At 45.9% G+C, this 21,797-nt stretch overlaps 1 protein-coding gene across 2 annotated transcripts in view; it reads left to right on the plus strand.

Moving 5' to 3' along the window:
- The window catches only part of BOLL (boule RNA binding protein), a 1,219,536-nt gene that overhangs the window by 113,693 nt on the left and 1,084,046 nt on the right, over positions 1 to 21,797 (plus strand). The window contains exon 2 of one of the 2 annotated variants that reach the window (XM_085646856.1): positions 18,853 to 18,987. The exons of the other annotated variant lie outside the window; for it this stretch is intronic. Coding sequence (XP_085502982.1) covers positions 18,853 to 18,987 — 135 coding nt within the window. The remainder of the gene's footprint in view (positions 1 to 18,852; positions 18,988 to 21,797) is intronic. 2 annotated transcript variants of the gene reach the window in all.

The raw sequence follows: 21,797 nt of genomic DNA on the forward strand, positions 1-21,797 counted from the left end.
AGTTTTACCCAAGAATCTTCTCTGACAGTTATTGGTGTCTATGGGCCAAATCAACCATCCCTTCCAGTCGGGGTCTGATCTATTATATCGCATGACATCATCAAGTATACCCTCTTCTTGTGATGTTATGTTACCCTCGGTGTGTGATGGGGTGGGCATCCGAGGTGTATTTAAATCTCTGTTCCTGGCTAATCCAAGATAGGTTGTTTGTTGCACTGTTTCATTAAAAAACATTATTTGCTGAGGACTAAGGCATGCTCTAAATAGTGCCTCTGTTCCCTGTACCTGCCTTTCTCTATTACCACAGACCGATTTTAAGTCTATGGTGTCTTTCCATAAGTCAAAACCCTGTTCAGACAATTAGGCTATAAAGGTAGCAAAATAAATCTTTGTTGTTTGTCAACATATTTTTCCGTGCTGGTGTTGGTTCAACATAATAAAATTAGGCTGGGTCTGATTTGTTAAATCCTGAAAAATATGTACATTTCTGTGCAAATGTTTTAGAGAAGCTTATCGGCGTTGTTGGGCAATGTTCCCATTGGTTGTATGTGAAAACATTTCTGGGATTTGCAGACTTATGCAAAAAGTGATGACCATAATGTTGATAGCAATACAGTGTTTCAAAGTCTGATGTGCCCTCTAACATTTCATTATGAGAAAAAGCAGTAGATTTTTCTAAATCGGACAACATATTTCATAATCCCAATCATCAGAAAATGTATTGGAGGTAATGATATCAATCAATGAAATTTTAAATAAATGTGGGTTTTTTAAAAGTTCTGTCGGGCCAAATATATCTTAATTAACCTTATCCCATACCATACCATCGGGTATAGGAACTGCTGTAATGTTCATTGATAATAGGTCTTTTTTTTCACGATGTGGTGATAGATGTGGTTCCAGAATCCCATTCACTTTTTGTGCCGCAGAGCTTTCTCGAAGATAAGTTCCATTCATAAGCATACTAAAAACAGTTACTAGGCCTATCCGGAAAAAAAAAGAAAATATCCTGGTAGTTACCCAGAGTTCCACCCCAAGTGATACCAGGTAAGTCTTTTTAAGAAAGTTACGAAAATCTTTGAATCACTGTAGACCAGATTTTTGGGCTGGCATCGTTTCAGGTTCACTTGGATCAAATGAAAAAGTATCAATGTCAATGAAATAGTCAGATGCAGTTCGATCACTCTTCTGTAATTCCGCAGGTTTAGTGGAAAATGTAGCTTGCTCTTATTGGGGCATGTTGACATAGATATCCGTGTTTGGTCGAATTGAAATTTGTCTTTCAGTTGAGTTCTCATTTTGAATTTCAGTTTGAGGAGGAACGAGTTCCATCGCATTGTTGCATAGTCCATCATTCCGTGCAGATGACCCTTCACACGTGATGATTCTTTCTGTTTGAACTTCTTGTAGAGTTGTGAGAGGAGGGTGTCTGTTTCGCCAAAGTCCACGCAGCCTACTAATCCGTATCGGCCACATAGTGTGGTTTGATAAGATCAATTGAGACAAATCTCTTCTCCTTTTTACCGGCAAGAGGTGTCAGAAGTACTGTTCTTGATCCTACAACTGCCAGAACAGGTACAGGCTTTCTGTATGATGGCCCAAAGTCTTTTTTGTCTGCTATTTTCTCTCCGACCAGATCTCCAACTTTCGGGATCCAGACAGGTCTTGCCTTGACACGTTTTGACACGTTTTGCTTCCCTGGTGGTGGTCCTTTTCACCTGGACATTACTCTGTAGTGCCCTGATTTAATTTAGGTCCTATTAAACAGCCAAACTTTTATGGATGTCAAAAGGTTTATCATCTGCCACTGTCCCTTCACAATCTAGATCAGGTACCCACATTCTTATCCCAAATAGGACCTCATAAGTAGTGACACTTACTAGAGAGCTTCTTGGCTTATAATTGAATGCCCTTTGAACTCCAGATGTTCTACCCAATTTCCACCCAAACCTAATACTCTAGCTGTTAAAGACTGCTTTAAGTCCCGGTTTTTCCTCTCCACAACCGAATTTCCCTTGGGATGGTACGGAGAGGAGTAACGCAGTGCTACTGCCAAACTTCCCATGGCTTTCTTGTGAGCCCTAGAGCTAAACACGGGACCCCGATCAGAATGTGATATGCCAATTGCGTATGTCCCTATAAAGACTCGCAAATATTTTATAAAAGTTCGAGTGTTAGCCTAGCGGTGGAGTCACACCCATAGGAACCTAGAGCAGGAATACACTGTAACCATGATATATTTGTCAGCCCCATCAGATTGTAAGGGGCCGCAGTGGGCCAAATTAACACATACCAGTGGTCTGTCTGATATTAATAATGGTGTCTTCACAGGTTGTGTAACTGAGGAGCCTTTCATCTGCTGACAGATGTCGCATTTCAAGACGTAGTCCTTAGTCTGCTTTCTTAGTCCTGGCCACCAATAGCGCTGTTTCAATAGGGAAACAGTTGCTGTAAATCTATCCCCTCGTGTGCTGCTAGAATTGATCCTAACCTACGATCCATATTTGGTATTACTCTATCCCCCACTCCAGGAATTTGAGCAAATAGAACATTGTATGCATCTAACTTGTAGGAGTATTTGAGTGGAAACCTTTTCGGTACTGCTGAGTTATTGCCTTTAGCAATAATCGCAACCATTATCTTGCAGTCTATTCTCGTTCTTGAACGAGTGATTGCAGCTAAGAAAGCCGTACATACAGCCCCCTTTGCGGCTTCTTCAGCCAATGGATTCCCTTCAACATGAACGCCATCACGTTGATGACTCAGTGTCAACTCCACTACCTATTCCCATAGCGTTTTGTGCTTAACTGTGCCACCTTTTGCATCTTTAAACCCATTCTGTCCCCAGTGATGTAAATATTCATTGTATGACTGCACACATTAGAAGGAATCGCACACGATTGGTGTGGGGAATTCTCGATCCGTATTTAACGATAGCACACGCGGCGCTGCATTGCTGTTTACGGCTGGTTGAGCTGAACTGGCAGTATAAATTATATATTCATACTGATCTAGAGGCATCATTTCATTTGGTAGAGAATATTCTTGTTCGTATTACATAAATGCTTGTGTTTTTAGCTGTGGGTTGTACCAGTCTTCTACATCTGTTGCAATGAGAGAATTAGCCCATTGTATCTATCTTGAATGTAAAGCTTTAGTGTTGGGAACACTTGCCTTTGTCGCAGCCTCTAAGGCTGGAACTGGGGTAACGACTATTATACGTTTCCCTTGAGTCAGGGCTCTTTCTCGGACTACAGCAGTCTGTACTGCTGTTAGAATTTTTTCAGTTGATGCAAAACGCATCTCAGCATTTGCATACAAATGTGATTTGTATGCTATTGGTACTGTCTCACCTTCATTATATCAATCAATCATAGTATTTGTAAAGTGCGCTACATACCCGTGAGGGTCTCAAGGCTCTGGGGGGTGGAATGCTGCTACTGTTCGAAGTACCAGGTCTTGAGGAGTCTTCTGAAGGTCAGTAAGTTTTCGGTCTGCCGTAGGCGGATGGGGAGGGTGTCCCATGTTTTGACAGCGAGGTGGGAGAATGATCTGCCGCCGGCGGTCACTCTTTGGATGCAGGGGACAGAGGCGAGACCGCTGTCTGCGTAGCGGAGCTGGCAGGTGGGGGTGTAGAAGCAGAGTCGGCTGTTGAGGTACGCTGGGCCGGTGTTGTGGTGTGTCTTGTGTGCGTGGGTGAGGAGTTTGAAGGTTATCCTCTTGTTGATGGGCAGCCAATGCAGGTCTCTCAGGTGGGGTGTGATGTGGCTGCGGCGAGGGTTGTCGAGGATCAGGTGTGCGGAGGCGTTCTGGATGCGTTGGACCCGTAGAGGGCGTTTCCGTAGTCCAGTCTGCTGCTGACGAGGGCCTGGGTGACAGTCCTTCTTGTTTCGGTGGGGATCCACTTGAAGATCCTGCGAAGCATGCAGAGGGTGTTGAAGCAGGAGGAGGAGACGGCATTGACCTGCTCCGTCATGGAAAGGGTAGAGTCGAGGATGACCCCTAGGTTGCGTGCATGGTCGGTGGGTTTAGGAGGTGCTCCTAGTGCAGTCGGCCACCAGGAGTCGTCCCAGGCCGAGGGGGTGGGGTCCGAGGATGAGGACGTCCGTCTTGTCCGAGTTCAGCTTCAGTCAGCAGTTGCTCATCCAATCAGCGACAGCCTTCATTCCTTCGTGGAGGTTGGTTTTGGCGGTGTGGGGGTCCTTTGTGAGGGAGAGGATCAGCTGGGTGTCATCGTCGTAGGAGATGATGTTGAGGTCGTGCAGTCGGGCGACGTGGGTGAGCGGTGCAATGTAAATGTTAGAACAGCGTTGTACTGAGGGATGATCCCTGGGGTACGCCGCAGATGATCTCGGTGGCTTCAGAGCGTAAGGGGGGAGGCGGACGCTCTGTGTTCTGTCGGAGAGGAAGGAGGTGGTCCAGTTCAGGGCCTACTCTTGGATTCTGGCGTCGTAGAGGCGTGTTCAAAGTGTGCGGTGGCAGACCGTGTCGAAGGCGGCTGACAGGTCCAGGGGGATGATGGCCGCGGTTTCTTCGTTGTCTAGCAGGGTCCTGATGTCGTCTGTGGCGGCGATGAGGGCAGTTTCGGTGCTGTGGTTGCTGCGGAACCCGGACTGGGAAGGGTCTAGGATGCTGTTCTCCTCGAGGAAGCTGGTCAGTTGTTTGTTACGGCCTTCTCAATGACCTTCGCCGGGACCGGGAGCAGGGAGGTGGGTCGGAAGTTCTTGAGGTCCTTGGGGTCCGCCTTGGATGTTAGATAGGTGAACTCGGATTGACCAACTACACGAATCACCAGGTTGCGTACATTTACACGTGTTTGTAAGTGTTTTGAAGCTATCATGTCACCTTGTACGAAACAAAGAATATCTGTGTGTTCCTGTGTCCACCGTCTAACTGAAAAGTCAGGTTTTATCAAATCGGAGAAAGACTTTACTCTTTCTGCATAATCTAAAATGTATGTTCTGCCAAAGTTTAGGAATCCCAGGATTGAGGGTAAAAATGTTTTGAGTTTGGAGCAGCGCGCACATTTCTAAAAAGTTAGCTGCCAGGCTTTTCCCTTCACTTGAAGGCCCATATCCTAGAAAAAGGACATTGAGGTGGGCTATTCTTTGGGTCTCGCCTGAGACAGAGCTTTAGCGCTGCTCTGGCGAGACTTATAGTAAGCGAGTTTTGGCAGTGCAAACAGTGGCTTTTCAGGCCTCCAAATACAGTGCATGTGCGCCGTCCGGGCGCGCGCACCATTTGGAGGCCTGAAAGCACTCGTTTGCTTTCACTTTCGCGGCCCCTTTGATGTCCCGCACCACTGTGCCCGCCCCCACTCCCCCCTCCCACTCCCTCCTCGTCAACTTCAGTGCGCACTTGTTTATACAATGCAGCCCTGCTCTCTGCTCCCCCGCCTGGAATGCGCTCCCCCCGCCCGTTTCCTCTTCCCATATATTTGTTTCTGTCTCTGCCCACCCCTCACTCTTAATCTCTGCCTAACTCTTTCTCTTTCACACTCGTGTGCTTTGCATGGATGCGGGCAGAGAACAGTGGTGCCAGTTTAAAAAATAGCGTTGGGGTTGGGGCTGTTTTTTTTGTTGTTGTTAACAGCCCTTGTAAATAACATAATTACACGCAGCGGCTTATTCAATTATTTACCTCGCCTCGTGCATCTTCCCCCAAAGATAAGCAGGCGACACCGAGACAGCCTCATCACAGCTAACTCCCCACCGCGGTGCATAATTCTTTATTGAGGCATATTCAAATGTTTGTGTGCCGTTTAAGCAAAAAAGGTCTCTCCCAGACGTTCTGAGCTAAACATGCAATTTAACGCTTCAGGTAGAAGCGTTCAGCGCCGTGCATCCTTTACCAACAACAAAACAAAGCGCACATGAGTTTTACAGATGTATTCTCCGAACTCTTCTCGTGTCACATTAATTTTGACAAAGTGTGCTGCTTCCTCTGGGCTCAGTGTAGCGCGCGGTGCGAGTGTCAGTCTCCCCCTCCTTGTATTTATAAACAAAGTTTTACTTACCTTGATCAAAAAATGGGGTTAGGTTTAAAAGCCTTCTGTGGTGGAACAATGTGCGTCTCTTTCAGAGCAGCCTAAATGTTTTCGGAAATCGCTTTCGCCTAATTAAGGGGCTTATATAGACTGCTATAAGTTTCAGGACCGCGAATGAAGTAGCAGTACGAGAGAGGGGGGTATACATTTATTAAGTACACTTTTATTGTGCGTTTAGCTCGGTGCCTCGCTGCAGACACAGCTCTGGAAATAAAGGTTGTTAGACCTGTCAGCCCTTTGGGTGGTCCCTCCTCATCATTATTTATTTTGTTCCACTTTTGCCTCAAACCCGGTTATAATTTTTCCTTTTTGGGAACCACCAGACTTTTTAGTGTTGATGCAGGGTCAGGGAGCCATTTTCCCTACCCCTGGAACTTCTGTCTGAGGGCCTGAGACACAAAATGGTGGCCACCCATTGTCACCTGTGACATCATCAGAACCCACTGGAGATTTCTAGAACCTTCCGTAACATTCTGGAACCCTGTGACAGTGAGAGGCAGTTTAGAATGTTGGGAGGCCATCTCAGAGTGGCAGTTGGCATCTGACTAGAGAGGAGAGAGGACCAGTTCAGAAGGAGGTTGGAGTAAGGCAGCAGGGGTGGAAACCAGTGCTTGGAGTGGGGTCCAGAAACCCACCCTTGATGCTAGTCCCTACTGACCAAGCCCAGCCTAGAGCCCTGTGTGGGACCAAGACCAGAAAAACCATCTTAAGGACCTAAATATTGTGAAGAGGCCTTAAAGAAGAAGACCAGGAAGCTCCTGACCTGTTTAGCGGTGTCCTCCTGGAGTCCTGACGTCGAGAAGCCTGGAGACCTGAGGCCTGAGGTGGAGAAGCGGCGCTGACAGAAAGCAGACGTCGTACCCGGAGCCGTCAGAGGTCGAGAGAGGGCGCCGACGGAGGTCGTGGAGAGGCACCGGAGGTAGAGTAAGGAGTCACCTGAGGTCGAGGTGAAGCGTGCCGGAGGTCGGGAGTGGAGATCGCACTCCGGAGTCGCCGGAGATCGAGGTGAAGCGCGCCGGAGGTCGGGAGTGGAGATCGCACTCCGGAGACGCCGGAATCTGAGGTGAAGCGCGCCGGAGGTCGGGAGTGGAGGTCGCACTCCGGAGACACCCGGAAGCGGGGAGACCGTGACCCTGCGACGCCGGAAAGCGACATCGAGCCAGAGCAGCCCAGCGACATCGAGCCGAAGCCGCCCAGCGACACCGAGCCGAGGCCGCCCAGCGACATCGATCCGGAACCGCCAGCGGCACCGATCCGAAGCCGCCCAGCGACACCGAACCGGAGCCGCCCAGCGACATCGAGCCGGAGCCGCCTCACGACATCGACACGACGCCGAGCGGAGCCGATCATCGTGAAAAGGGCAGTAAGTGGTAGAAAGGGCATCTGAGGCCCTGTGGAGCCCTAAAAGACCATTCTAGGGGCTAGAGGGGTGTTAGAACCAGCCTGGGAGTGCCAGGGGTGAACTGAGACTGGTGCAGTGACCTCTGTGAGGGGTTGTGTATTTTGGGAGAGCCAGATCCTTAGGTTACCCTTATTCTACCTCAGTTCAGGTCCAGCCTTGACCAATCTAGGTGGGACACCCCCCATGTCATCCAAATGACCACAAGCTGTACTTGGGCATAGTAAAACCAAACTACCTCAGGAGAGTGATGTGAACTGTAATTGTCATTAATTGTGTTATTTAAGTTATTGAAGGTGCTTTATTTATTGACTGTATTTATTGTCTGACTGTATTTATTCCTGCATTGTATTTATTGTCTGACAGTATTTATTAGCCATTTGTATTTATTGCACCCCTATTTATTCCTTGCTTATTTATGACCTGATCCTATTTATTGAAACCCCACTGTGGTATTATTTATTTGACCTGCTATTTTCAAGAAAAGTCCTGTGGTATTGTATGTATGTTTTGAAACCTGCAACTAAGAGAAAATAAGATAAAGACAAACTACTTTCTTTCATAATTTTTACGGTGTAGTGTCGTTTTTGGAACGGATGAACGCATGGTTATTGTGAGGGTGTGACGTACGCTTAACACGGTGCCTGACCCCAACCGCTCGAGCCAAGCTACCACTGTGCTGGGAACCTGGTGACTGCTAACCCGGTTGCCCGGTTTCCAACAAAGGTGTTTAATCTCCCCTCACTGACGGAAGAAACAAGCATTTGCAATGCAATAGGTCTCGCATTTATATGAGTTTGAGCTATTGGTATTGTAAATGACAGTGCCTTTTATTTATGTTTTAAAAAAAACGAACTTAAATAAAAAGCATTGTCATTTACAATGCCAATAGCTCAAACTCGTATAAATGCGAGACCTATTGCATTGCAAATGCTTGTTATTTTTTAAAGTTGAATTTGTAACCCTCAGAGGCGAAACCCAAAATTATGGTGCTAACCCTGGTCAAGTGTTCCTCCAGGTCATCAGCCGTCAGATAAATATCATCTACGTAGGACAATGCCTCCTGATCCAGATTTTAAAGTCATTTAGTTACCCTAGCCAAAAACAACACCGGGCTGTTCTTATACCCCTGAGGGAGTCGACAAATTGACCTTGGTACCCTAGTGCTGTGAAAGCTGTCAAATAGCTGCTCTCAGGCGCTATATCTTGGCAAAAAAATCTAATTGAGATATGTAGTGTCGTTTTTTGTAGTTTTTTTCCACAGAATGTTATTCATTAATGCGACACTGTGTGCATTCTATACAGCAAATGTTTTAGTGCAAGTGTTTAATCCAACACTAGTCGGTATGTGTTGTCCGGTTTTGATATGGGAAACAAAGGGTTATTCATTTGAGAGGGGCAAGTTTCAATCACTCTTTGGTATTCTATTTGATGTAAGATCTCGATGACCTGTTTTTTAGCTTCTTGCTTTTTTGGATACTGGCTTTGTGCTGTTGGGAGTATTTTTTCAATGGAATTATATGGTGGGTTGAATCCTCATTCCATCCAACATGGTTTTTGTATAATGCCGGGGCTTGGGCTACCGCCCACTCCCGCGCATATGTATATTTTAAATATTTGGGAACATGGTCAGAAAATGCTGGTAAAATTACCGTTTCTTCCCTAGGGCAATCCATGACGAATGCTGGCGGCCAATCTTGTTCAGCTAACAAAATGGCATAGCCAAACATGAGGTTCTCCCAAAAGAGACCTCTAACTGTCTTACATGTGTCCCCCTCCATTTGGAGTGTAATTTCGTACAATTTATGTGGGACATTTAACCTAGTATCAGGTGTTTCTACCATGATAAAATCATTCAAGTCCGCTGTCACCAGAAATTCCATCAGGTTCTGGCGAGCTATTGTTACTTCTGCCCTACTGTCTAAAATTGTCAGAGCCCATTTCCCGTTCAGTAGTCGAGTGCTCAGAATTCTGGGCATGTCTGATCCTTAGATCTTTAACCTTCTTGTTTTTGAACTGTAGTTTTGGTTTTGATTCATCTTCTTTTTTGGAAATATATTCTTGAGCGTGTTGCTTGTCTCTGGACTTTGTATGGTCTTCTTGTCTGTTTGACCGTCCTTCTCTCTCCGAGTTTTTCGTTGAACACCGAAAGGAACGTGTATCAGTATCCTGATACCTCTCAGGTTTCTTAATATTATCCTATTCCTAAGGTTGTACCTCCTTTCGGACTGTTCCTGTGGAGGAGATCTACCTCTGGATTGAGATCTGTTTTTAACGTTTTTTTATTTTTTATTGTCCCACTTCTTTTTAGAAGAAAGTGTCTGCTTGAAGGTCTCCTTCTCGGGACTACCAATCAGTTGTGGTTTTAATGCTTTTCCACCCAAACTGTCCCTGCCTAATTCTACATGCGCAGTTTCAATTATTTTAGGTAGTTTGTGTTCTTGTTGTAAAGGACTGAATTCCCTTAGGCGTTGGCGGATAGCCACTGATGCTGCCTCCCCTTTAATATTTGCTAATTTTATGGCTGATACCTGGGCATAGTTACCTAGTAACTTCATCCCTAAGTTCAGAGCAGGCTCTGCTCTGTACTCATTTTGTATTTGTCTTAATACATCTGGTATTACTGCTAAGGAGGGTATACCATGAGTTCTGGTATATATGGCAGCGAAAACTGTACCCCAAGAGGTACAATAGTCTATCTGTGGTGTTATCCCCATGGGCAAGCAGATTGTCCGCATTCTGTGTTTTTCATAAGTGCTGGTTTTTGGGAATACTGCTTCTAGCTGCGTTATTTTCTGAGCTATCCAGAATGGCATTTGTTCACGTTTTGTGGGCATTTTACCCATTACTGCGTGTAACGTTTGTGGTGTAATCTTAGTTGTTGTGTTTTGAATGATCGTTGTATTCGCTGTCACAGTTGCTGGCTGGACTGTAGGTTTCCTCGTGACGAATTGGGTCATGTTTCTGTAAAGTTTTATTAATTATTTGTGAAGTATGAGTAAGTCTGCTCCTGGCATTGTTTCGATGTCAGGATGTGGTGTGTAGGCTGCTAATATTGGCCATGTTGCCCCTTCTCTTCTGAGCGGGCCGAGTCTTACTCTTCTTGTATGGGGTAGGGCACCTTTAAACCAGTATAAGTGTTCCTGGTACGTGAGCGGAACCTCAATGTCCTCATACGGACAATATTCCGCTGGTGGTTCATTTTCTGTGTAAAAATAAAAAGTTTTGTTCTTGCATTTGCTGCTGGGAATGTAACCCATGATTAAAATACCTCTGTTCTGTATGATTCGTGTGCCTCAATCACGAAAGCTACTATGCTACCCCTATGTGTTAAGCCATGTGCAAGCAGCTTCAGGGTGACTGCATTTCTAACATTTTCTGCAATCTGAAGTGCATCTGCATTTTCTTCTTCGTCTGAGAGGGGCAATTTTGCCCGACTCTCTCCGCGTTGTCTGCATCTTCAGTGATTGTTTTTAGTGAAGAATAATTTTTTTCAAGGGAACTAAGATAAGGTGTTTTGCACTGTTTTTAGGAACACTGTGTCCTTCAAGGTTGATTAACCAACAGCCAATAAATAGGATATTTTGCCTACTCCGCTGTGGCGGAGTTTTGCCCACCCAGTCCAGACGTCTCTGGTGTTTTGTGAATAGGGATTTCTGAGAATAGCACGACTTAACTACTCGGATTCTAATGTTAAATAAGTACCCAACCAACATTGGCGGCGCCATGTTGTGTAGTTCCTAAAGAAAGTATACAGGATCTGTGCGTTTAGACGACATACACTGTAGGATTGGTGTCAGACTGACACTGAACACCCCCACCGGGTATGTTGGCCTTGGTACCAACTAGCTCACAGTGCCACTAGAATCTCCTCTTACCAAGGAGAGAATAGTTCCTACCAACCATCGAACATGACAACCCTGATCCCTCAGGATCGTGGAAACAATATACTACCTTTTGCTCAGTCACTTGTGCTTTCATAGTCTGTCTCAGAAAGATACACAAAATAAACAGGCTGGGTGTTTTCAAAACAGTTGTTATTCTGGAATAAAATAAATGAGCTGCAATAACTGTTAGACAGTTTAAGATATAAATGATTAGCAGTATTATAAAGGTAAATGGATGGTATAGTTCTACCATCTTACAATAATAATGAATACATTTGAGTATATAAAATACATGATGAAAGATGCGTACTCCTATGATGTCTCCCTTACTAGATATACCTAAATGTACCTATCCTGTGTGTAGGTGTTATGCCAAGAATCCCTCTAGGATTTAGTCAACCCCATTACCTGAAGTGATAGACTGTGGGACCCTGTCCTGGTCTTGAGTTGGACACCCCGCAAGGGATGTTTTAGACCAATGCGAGCTGGAGTGTCTGCATGCAGGAACCTCAGCGTCTCTGGTCAGTGTGTCGGCCTGGAAGTCTCGGTCTTCTCTAGCTTTCTTAGCAAGATGTGATGTGTATATATACCCATGGGTCTCCCTGGGGTCTTACCTTGCTGTATTATAGTGTTGTCCTAATGATGACGTCGGGTACGAACTTCATACATAGATATTATACAGTAGATGGTAGTCCTGTTGTGCTTCCAATAATCTTCTTGCATAATGCGTGAGATTTCGAACTTGGGAAAACCCACGTTTTGAATGCAGCGTTGTATCTAGGTAAGAGGTTAGTCCCTGTAAACCGTGACCAGTGTAATGTAGGGAAGAATATAGGTGAAGGGTGATGAAGTTACCCAGGCCTATATTATGGTACCTATATGGAATATAACACAGCTTTTTGCATGAAGTTGTAAGACATGCTGCCCATAGGGAAGCTTAAGTCATTTAACTACAAAGTACTGGAGAAACTATGGTAAGTATTCTTTACTCTAGTATTGGAACTTTCATAGATTCCCATGCCTGAATCATTCCCCATCGTCGAGATGGGAGTCCCCGGTATACATAAAATAGCAATAGAAACAATTACAAAAGAAGAAACCAGGCATAGGCCCATTCTAGTTTTGAAACATATCCACCTCTTTTTGTGAAAGAGACCAAATAAAATGAACAACCAAGCAGATCAGCCTCACCCTGTAGAACCTTCCTGAGAGAACCTCAAACCCTCCGATTTTCTACCGCACGTTGTGCAAGTGAGTCTCCACTGAGCTCTGCTCAGTTTTTTCCTGTCATCTTTATTTCTACAGTTTTTCACCAGTTTTTTCTTCAGGACCTGCTTGGACTTCATGTCAAGATGTCTGATAAGGAGAAGAAAGCCCTTTTTAAAGCTTGTGCAACTTGTGCTAAGAAGAGACTTTATGTGGAGGACAAGCACAAGGATTGTATTTACTGTCTGTACCCAGACCATAAGGCAGCAGACTGTAAAATATGACACACTTTTTCAACGAAGACTTTGCGAGACCGTGAGGGGCGTCTCTTGACCTGGCTCCAGAAGCTCAAGTCGAGGAAGGAACCAGTCTTCAGTGACCGTGAAGAGGCATCATCTGCTACATCTTCTAGGAGGTCTGTAAAAAGGGGTAGGTCTTCTCCTTCTCCTGAAGACTGTCCCAGTAAAGCCTTGAAAAAGATCTCTCATGGGTATGAAAGGTGTAGCACTGGCGAATCTCCTCACCTAGGTGTAAAGGAGAGGGAAGGACTGTCAGCAGGCGTGACATCAGAGAGCAAATCCAGCTCAGTTCCTCCATCTTCTCCTCCAGCGGCTCCAAAAGCCTTCTTAAAGACCTCATCTCTCTCTTCAGATGGTAAGACTGTGAAGAAAGTTCACTCGTCGACGACGCTGTCAAAGACTCCGTCGACGTAGACGTCAAAAGTACAGTCTAAGTCCTCGTCTCCTTCAGTACTGGCTCCGTCGACGGGCTCGTTGATGGTGATTTCCTCGTCTCCGACGCCTACGCTGCAGATTCTAGTGTCGACGGCTTCGACGCCGGTGGTGGCTTTGTCAGTGGTGACGACTGCAACCACGTCTACCACAACAACGGCGGCATCTGCTGCTGTGGTGACGACTGTCTCGACGACGGCTCCGTCGATGGTGTCCATATCTTCGTCGACGATTCTCATTGTCGTCAACGGCCCCGTCGACTACCTTGTCGATGAAGGAAATAATTTCGATTACAATCAGAAAGCGGCAGATTACCCCTGAGATGACTTACCGCAGGAGGGTGACTCCTCTACCTCTTGCACTCCTCCTTGAAGAAGAGGGATCTGAGGAGGATGAAGGACCATATGGTTATGAGGATAGCCCTTCTCAACTGCACGTCAAGTGCCAGGACACAGACTTGGAGGGAGAATACGTAGAGGAAGAGCAGTATGAGCCTCCCTTACGTTATCAGGACTACCACCAACAGGAGATGATCTCTATGCCTCACTCCCTACTGACAGACTTACAATTTATGCTGTTGGACTATAGACGGAGATTCCCAACACACAATCTCCGGCTCCAGTTGCGGTGCCAGTTACAGCTGTCCTGCCTACACTGCCTTCTACCCCTCAATTGCCATTGCCTCCACCACTGCCTGTGGCTCTGGTTGCACCTCCAATCATACCTCTCATTCAGGATGATACTTCTGATGAGGACCAGGGCAATGTCACTATACCAGATCCAGATGCGGAGTGGGATGACTATGTAATTCCTGATCCGACTTCGCCTTCACCAGAGCCTGTGGATTCCCCTCCTGGAGACATAAGGGGGTTTCAATAATTTGATGGAAAGGGCGGCTAGGAGATTTGAACTGCCCACGGTGCGGTCTGAATGCTTCCTTTATTTCTTCAAGGAGCCTTATAAAAAATCAGTACGGTTTATCCCTATAGTTGGTCACGTCTGGGAAGAGGGGTTGAAAGTGATGAGAAGTCCAGCCACGGTTATCCGGGTACTGCCTCGCCTTGAAAAGAAGTATAAGGCTCCTGACGATAGCCCTGCCTGCCTCGTCAGTCAGCCTAAACCGGACTCTGTCATCTCTCAGGCTGCCCAAAGAAAGTCCAGAAATCCTTCTGCTCCCCTTACAACACCTCCAGATAAAGAAGGCAGACGCCTTGATATGCCGGCAAGAGGTTTTCCTCCACGTCCAGCGTGATGGTCAGGGCTGAAAAGCCTTATCTATGCCTGGCCGCTACGATTGCCAGATGTGGTGCGACCTTTCCCCCTATCTGGATCAATTGCCGGAAGATGTGAAAGTGGAAGCAAAAAGGATTCTTCAAGAGGGAGAGAAAACTTCTGCTGAAGTCAGTGACTGTGCAATGAACATTGCAACGACTTCGTTCTGCTCCCTTGCAGGAGCTGCTGTCCTTCGTCGCCAAAGCTGGCTGCGGGCTACATGGTTTCGTCTGGAGGTCCAAAACAAAATCTTGGATCTTCTCTTCGATGATGATGCGCTGGTTGGGAAACATATTGATGATGCGCTCCAAGACATTAAGAAAGTCACGCAAAATCCTTAGAGACTCTGCAATACGGCAAGGTCCCCTTCCTTGGAGCCAGAGGAAGAGGTAATGCTACCTACAGAGAGGGATACTAGCAACAACGGCATTCTTCATATGGATCAAACTCTCAAGCTTACCGCCCGAATTACAACCAGCGGAAAAATCAATCATCCTCTTTCTCTAGATCTAACAACCGAGGAAGACAAGGACGCCAGGGGAGGGAGTCCTCTTAGCGTCAATAGCGGCTTGCTGGCTCCTACTACTGTCCCTTCTCCTCCTGTAACACCAGTTGGAGGCAGAATCTCAAATTACTTCCACAACTGGCCGCAAATAACATTGGATCATTGGGTTCTGAAGATCATTCAATGCGGCCATACTCTGGAATATGTCCATGCACCACCTTCCAAGCCCCCTTGCGCCACTGTGTCCAAACATCTTCGTCTTCTACGTTTGGAAGTCCATCAAATGCTCCTGAAGGGGGCGATAGAGCCGGTTCCTCTCTCTCTCAGCGGGGAGAGGGTTTCTACTCCCGGTTCTTCCTGGTCCGGAAGACCTTAGAAAAGTGGCGCCCTATTCTAGATCTGAGGGAGCTCAACACCTAACTCATCAAACAATCATTTCAAATGGTTTCTCTGCAGGACATCCTTCGTCTTCTCAACTCAGGGGATTACATGGCCACATTAGATCTAGAGAACGCATACTTTCATGTACCCATCCATCCAGCCCTCAGGAAGTTCCTTCGCTTCACAGTAGCCAAGAGCCACTTTCCGTTCAAAGTCCTGCCTTTTGGACTCAGATCTGCTCCACGGATCTTTACATAGGTACTAGCTCCCGTGGCAGCTTTTCTACGAAAGCAGCAGCATCAGGTTTTCCCTTACCTGGACGACTGGTTGCTGAAGGCTTTTTCCAAGCACGCGGCAGAGTAATCAGTCGCGGCGTGCACACACCTTTTTGACAATCTCGGTCTGACTCTCAATACGAAATGTCGACTGTGTCCATCTAGAACAGCCCGATTCCTGGGAGCCATTCTGTACATGTCCTTCACAAAAGCCTTTCCGACCCTGGAGATGCAAGAAAAGCTGATGGCCATGGCCTGTCTACTGATAAGAAGACTGTGACTTTCAGTTTGCCTCTACAAGTCCCTACTAGGGTCTATTTCCTCCTGCATCCCTCTAATTCCTCACTGCAGGTTACGGTGGCGCTCTCTCCAGGAGGAGCTGAACTTGCAGTGGCGCCAAGTCGACGGATCCTTCGAAGACAAGATCTTCGTTACTGTGTCCATGAGGGACGACGCATCATGGTGGATGAACGAGGAAAACATTTCTCAGGGCCTCTCCTTCTAGGTTACTCCAGATCCTCAGATAAAAATTACGGACGCCTCGCTGGAGGGCTGGGGAGCGGTCTTGCAAGACCTTCACGTAAGCGGCCGTTGGCTACCCCAGCATTGTCTTCTACATATCAATCTGCTGGAGCTCAGAGCGATTCGCCTAGCCTTGCAGGCTTTTCTTCCGCGGATACAGCAGTCTGCAGTTCTAGTACGAACAGACAATACGACGGCCATGCATTACATAAACAAGGAAGGCGGCACCAGATCTCGTCTTTTGTCACAAGAAACTCACAAGATTTGGTAATGGGCAATCCTGCAGGGGATGTCGCTCAAAGCGGAGCATCTTCCAAGCATTCTCAATGAGACGGCGACACGCTGAGCAGACTGAAATCAGTCAGCCACGAATGGGAACTGGACCAGTCCACTCTGTAACAGGTTTTTCGCCTATGGGGCAGGCCATCCATAGACCTCTTTGCCACGCAGGAGAACAAGAAATGCCGATTTTATGCAAGTAGGCTTCAGCATCCAGGATCATTGGGGAATGCGCTTTCAATGGCCTGGTCGGGCGCATTTGGTTATGCTTTTCAACCCAATCCACTGATCCCCAGGCTTCGCCGGAATCTTAAGACGGAACCTTGCAAAATGATTTTGATAGCTCCTGCGTGGCCCCGCCAATTTTGGTTCACAGAGTTGCATCTCCTCTCCCTGGACAGTCCACTTCCGTTGCAGCCGATTCCTTCGCTGCTGACAATGTCCCAGGGCCAAGTCTGGCACCCAGATACTCAATCCCTGCAGTTATCGGCATGGCTCCTGAGCGCCGAGAAATTCTTGGTTTGACCCTTTCAGCAGAATCTAGAGATGTACTTTCTCAGGCACGAGCCCCAAGTACCAACAAGACATACTGGTTAAAGTGGAAGCGTTTCTGCATTTGGTGCCAGCAAGAGGGTATCCATCCTCTTTCTTCTGCACCGCATGAGGTTCTTCCTTACATACTTTCATTAGCAAAAGCGGGGTTGGCTCACTCATCCATCAAAGTTCATCTTGCCGCCATCTATCGCTTCAGAGTCACATCTTCTGGTCCTTCCCTCTGGGCCTTTTCAGAGTCTTCCCTCCAGTCAAGCCTCCGCCTCCTCTTTGGCACCTTAACTTGGTTTTCATCCAGCTCATGAAGCATCCCTTTGAACCTATTCACCGGGCGGATATGAAATTCTTGTCCTAGAAAGTGTCTCTTCTGCTAGCCTTGACTTCGGCTAGGAGAGTAGGTGAATTACAGGCTCTCACCATTCAGGAACCTTTTCTCCAATTTAAAAAGGGGACAGTGATACTTCGTACCAACCCAAAGTTCATACCGAAAGTGCCTTCAGACTTTCATTTGAATGAACCGGTCATACTCAAGACTTTATTCCCTCAACCTACTACTCTGGCAGAAAAAGCCCTCCACTCACTGGACATTCAGAGGTGCTTAAAAGTCTATCTTCAACGTACTAAAGACTTCAGGAAGTCTCCTCAACTATTTGTCTCTTTCAGCGCCCCTCGTTAGGGGTTTCCCCTTTCCAAGCAGGGTATTGCTCATTAGATCACCAGCGCTATCCAGTATTGTCACTGAGCAGTGGGCAAGTCCCTTGAGGGTCGGGTCTGTGCTCACTCCACGAGGGCGATTTTTTTTCTTCGACAGCCCTCTTTGCTTGAGTTCCTATCCGGGAGGTCTGCAGAGCAGCGACCTGGAGCAGTACTCCTACATTTACAAGACATTACTGCCTGGATTCTTCAACACAGAGTGACACAGCAGTGGGCCAGGCAGTCCTGAGGAACCTCTTTCATTAAGTGGTGAGCTTTCCCTTTCTACCCTCCTTCTGTTTTCTGCTTATGCTCTTTGCACATTTTTGAAGTTCATTTGCTTATTTCTTCCTTTTTTCCTTATGTTTACATATGTGTTTAATTTCCATTGACTGTTTTGATGTTAATGCTTACAATGGATGAATAAGAAATCAAGGTTCAAAAAATGTGCTCATAACTGCTTGCTACTCTGATTCAAGCATGGGAATCTATGAAAGTTCCAATACTGGAGTAAGAAAACAAGTTACTTTCCTGTAACTTTGGTTCTCCGGTATTGGAAACTTTCATAGATTCCCATGCGACCCACCCTCCTCCCCAGGGAATGCTCAGCCTTATGTTATAATTTTACACTATGGCTACGAAAATCTGAGGGTCTGAGGTTCTCTCAGGGAGGTTCTACAGGGTGAGGCTGATCTGATTGGTTGTTCCTTTTATTTGGTCTCCCTTACAAAAAAAGGTGGATATGTTACAAAACTAGAATGGGCCTAGGCCTGGTTTATATTTTTGTAATTGTTTCTATTGCTATTTTATGTATACCGGGGACTCCCATCTCGACGACGGGAATGATTCAAGCATGGGAATCTATGAAAGTTTCCAATACGGCAGAACCAAAGTTACAGATACGTAACTTGTTTTCTTACCAAGCAACTAGCAGATGTATGTGAATTATAGGCCTTTAAGCACTCTATTAAGTAAGAACTGTAAAGAGGTACTGTTTTTGTCAAATTTAGTTTCCGAGTACTGGATATGGTCAGTGGATGTCTACAAGTAAAAGCATTTTTAATTAGAATGAAGGAGTCTACAAAGTATTTTTGTCGCTAACAGGAAACTACCAATCAGACGCAGACCCTTCCCTTAACTGCAACGCCAAACCCTGTATCACCAGTGACATTGAACAATCCAGCAAGATTTGGAACAGTTATTCCTAATCGGATCTTTGTAGGAGGGATTGACTTGAAGGTAGTTTAATGGATATTTGTTTATATATGTGATTACAATTATAATGCATTTAAAATTGTGAATTTAGTATAAAAAAGTCATGTAAAGTTGAATATTTCCAAGATGTATTCTGGGAAGTTATAAATTGTTGTTACAATTAAGTAAAAACAACAATCATTGAAAACTGGAGACATAGCAACTCTTAGTTTGTTTGTGCCTAACTGTAAACGGCCATTTTTAGTGTGCGCTTACTAAACTACATACGTGCTATCTGTTGAGAGACATATAGTGGGCTTACCAAAAACATGCATGGACCTGGAGTCCACCCAATGGTCACTGTTGGCTGATTTTCCTGTGACTCATTTGCCTGCTTAATTTTCATTTCCCAGCTTGTCAAACTTATTTTTGTCCCTACGAAGGAACATTGGCTCTTCGCCATCTCTTTTGATTGGCTGGCTTGTATACTTCCACTGCTTCCTTTCCAAGCACTATTTTGTTCTTTTGAATTAAGCTCTCTATAGGAGTTCTTATGTTTCCCAGATGTCCCCTCGTGTGCACTCCGTTTCCCATGAGCTTCTCCTTGTCCCCCTTCATGTTGCTCTTACTCTTGTGTATTTCCCTCATAGCTTTCTCAGCTGTGAGCTTCTCCCCGCCTGCTCCATGTTACTTTCTTACTTGTTGCTCCTGCACCCTCTTACTCTCTAAACTGTTGCTTTTCCTCCTGCCTCCATTGCATATGTGATGTGCAAGCCTACAAAATGACAAGACTGCTGTCTCATAGCACTTTTTTTAACTTTGTTTTTTTAGCCATGCTGCACAGCCTCAGGGACGCTGTACAGCAAGGCTGAAAACCATTGTCAAAGCCATAGGTCCTGAAGGCATGATTTATTGGCTTTGCCAATGCTTGTTTCCTGTGCGCTTTTGACTCTATAACACCAATCCACAAAGACACTTTGTTTAGAATTCTAGGCTTCTATTTAACACACCATTGTATTTTACATTACACAAGGTAAGATCGCTTTTATTTTAAGCGTGGAAGATTAAATGATTTGCTCAGAATCAACGGATGTTGAGCCAACGCTACAATTTGAACCTGGTTCCCCTGATCCTTAGTCTGCAGCTCTGGCCATTAGGCCACATCCATACTTTACAGGTTATGGATGAAAGTCTTACACCAGTGGTATGGTTGTGTATGCTCCCCTATAGTGAGCACGTTCTCTGTTGAAATGGCTTTGTGAAGGAAAAAAACAGCAGCAACAAATACTGGAAGATTCACCCAGAGTATTGCTTAGGAATACTTGCAAGGGGTTGTTTTAAAACCAGTCTTGGGGACATAGTTAAGCACCTTTGCACTGGTGCGCAGATAGGGCTTTTCATTTCAAATATTACTTGCATATAGAACAGGAATTTTGCAACCCTCCAAAAATCTTCGTCCTGACCCACTATTTGGAAAACACTGATATAAACAGTAGAAACAAGAAGAGCAGGTGCAAATGCCCATGGATTGTGTGTGTAAGTGAGAGGCCCATAAAAGTGTTATATGGCAACTCTAATTGCTGGAGGAGGAAGTTCCGTATTGGAACTCAGATTGTAGATTTGACCTGAATTGGTTTCAAGGCATTGCTCATGTGGCAACCTGCCTCAGAAAGTAGAGAATCTTTAACTCCACAGAAGAGGAATGTCCACCTCATTATAGAACTTGCAGACGATTTTCAGTTTGGGTTCGTCTGCGAGTGCAAAATCAGTTCGTACTACATTCAGTACATAGAAACGTTTAGTGTTGCACCTATTTCTTGACAATGCTTTTGTTCTTATAGGGTGACTTTTCCCTTTTGGTTTGGACAATCTCAAGCTCCTAGAAAAGAGACTGAAGTTTATCATAATAATCTGGGGCATTATAATCGTATGTCATTATCCAGTATTAGGGGTGTCTTTCATAGATTCACATGCCTGAATCATTCCCCGTCGTCGAGACGGGAGCCTCCGGTACATAAAAAAGTAATGTCCTATAGACATACATAGAGAAAAATAGGCCTAAGGGCCTCCCCTTAGTAGCCTATCATAGTCCTTATGTAAAAAGGACCAAACTTCTAGAGCCAGCCAATCAGCTATCACCTCCCTCTAGAACCTTCCTGGCAGGAGCCTCAGTCCCTCAGATTTTCTACCGCACGTTGTGCTAGGGAGTCTCCAACCTGAGCTCTCCTCAGGATTCATTTCAAACCAACTTATTCACAGTTTTTGGTGACTTTCTTCTTCAGGATTTCAACGCTGACTACTTCAGGCCTCTTTTTGCTTCAGTGAGTGTTTTATTTCATCTACATCTCCTGGCATGTCGGACTCCCAGAAGAAAGCCCTTTTCAGGGCTTGCTCTTCATGTGGGAAGAAGAGGCTTCATGTGGACGACAAGCATGAACTATGCTTGTACTGCCTTTACCCGGACCACGTCCCTAAGGACTGCAAAATATGTAGGTCTTTCCCACATAAGACCTTGAGAGACAGGGAAGGCCGCCTGCTTATCTGGCTGGACAGGCTCAAAGACCAGGACAGTGTGGTGTCCTCAGAGGCGAGCTTTTCTGGAGCCTCTGGAGTCTCCCTGAAGAGGCCGAGAATGGCATCTCCTGGCCCCTCAGACGCTCCTCCTACGAAGACGCACAAAAAGTCTTCAGAGGCGAGATCTTCGAAGTCTTCAGCGTCTGATAAAGTCTCTCTCACCTTCAAGAAGCCTACTCTGTCGGCCTCAAAAATGGCGACGCCATCATCTGTGCAAAAAAGGCCATCAGGACATGTCTCCACAGCTACGACGACAGTGTCCACGTCCACAGCGGCGTCGG

Source organism: Triturus cristatus, chromosome 3_2, assembly GCF_964204655.1.
Source record: "Triturus cristatus chromosome 3_2, aTriCri1.1, whole genome shotgun sequence".
Taxonomy (NCBI): domain Eukaryota; kingdom Metazoa; phylum Chordata; class Amphibia; order Caudata; family Salamandridae; genus Triturus; species Triturus cristatus.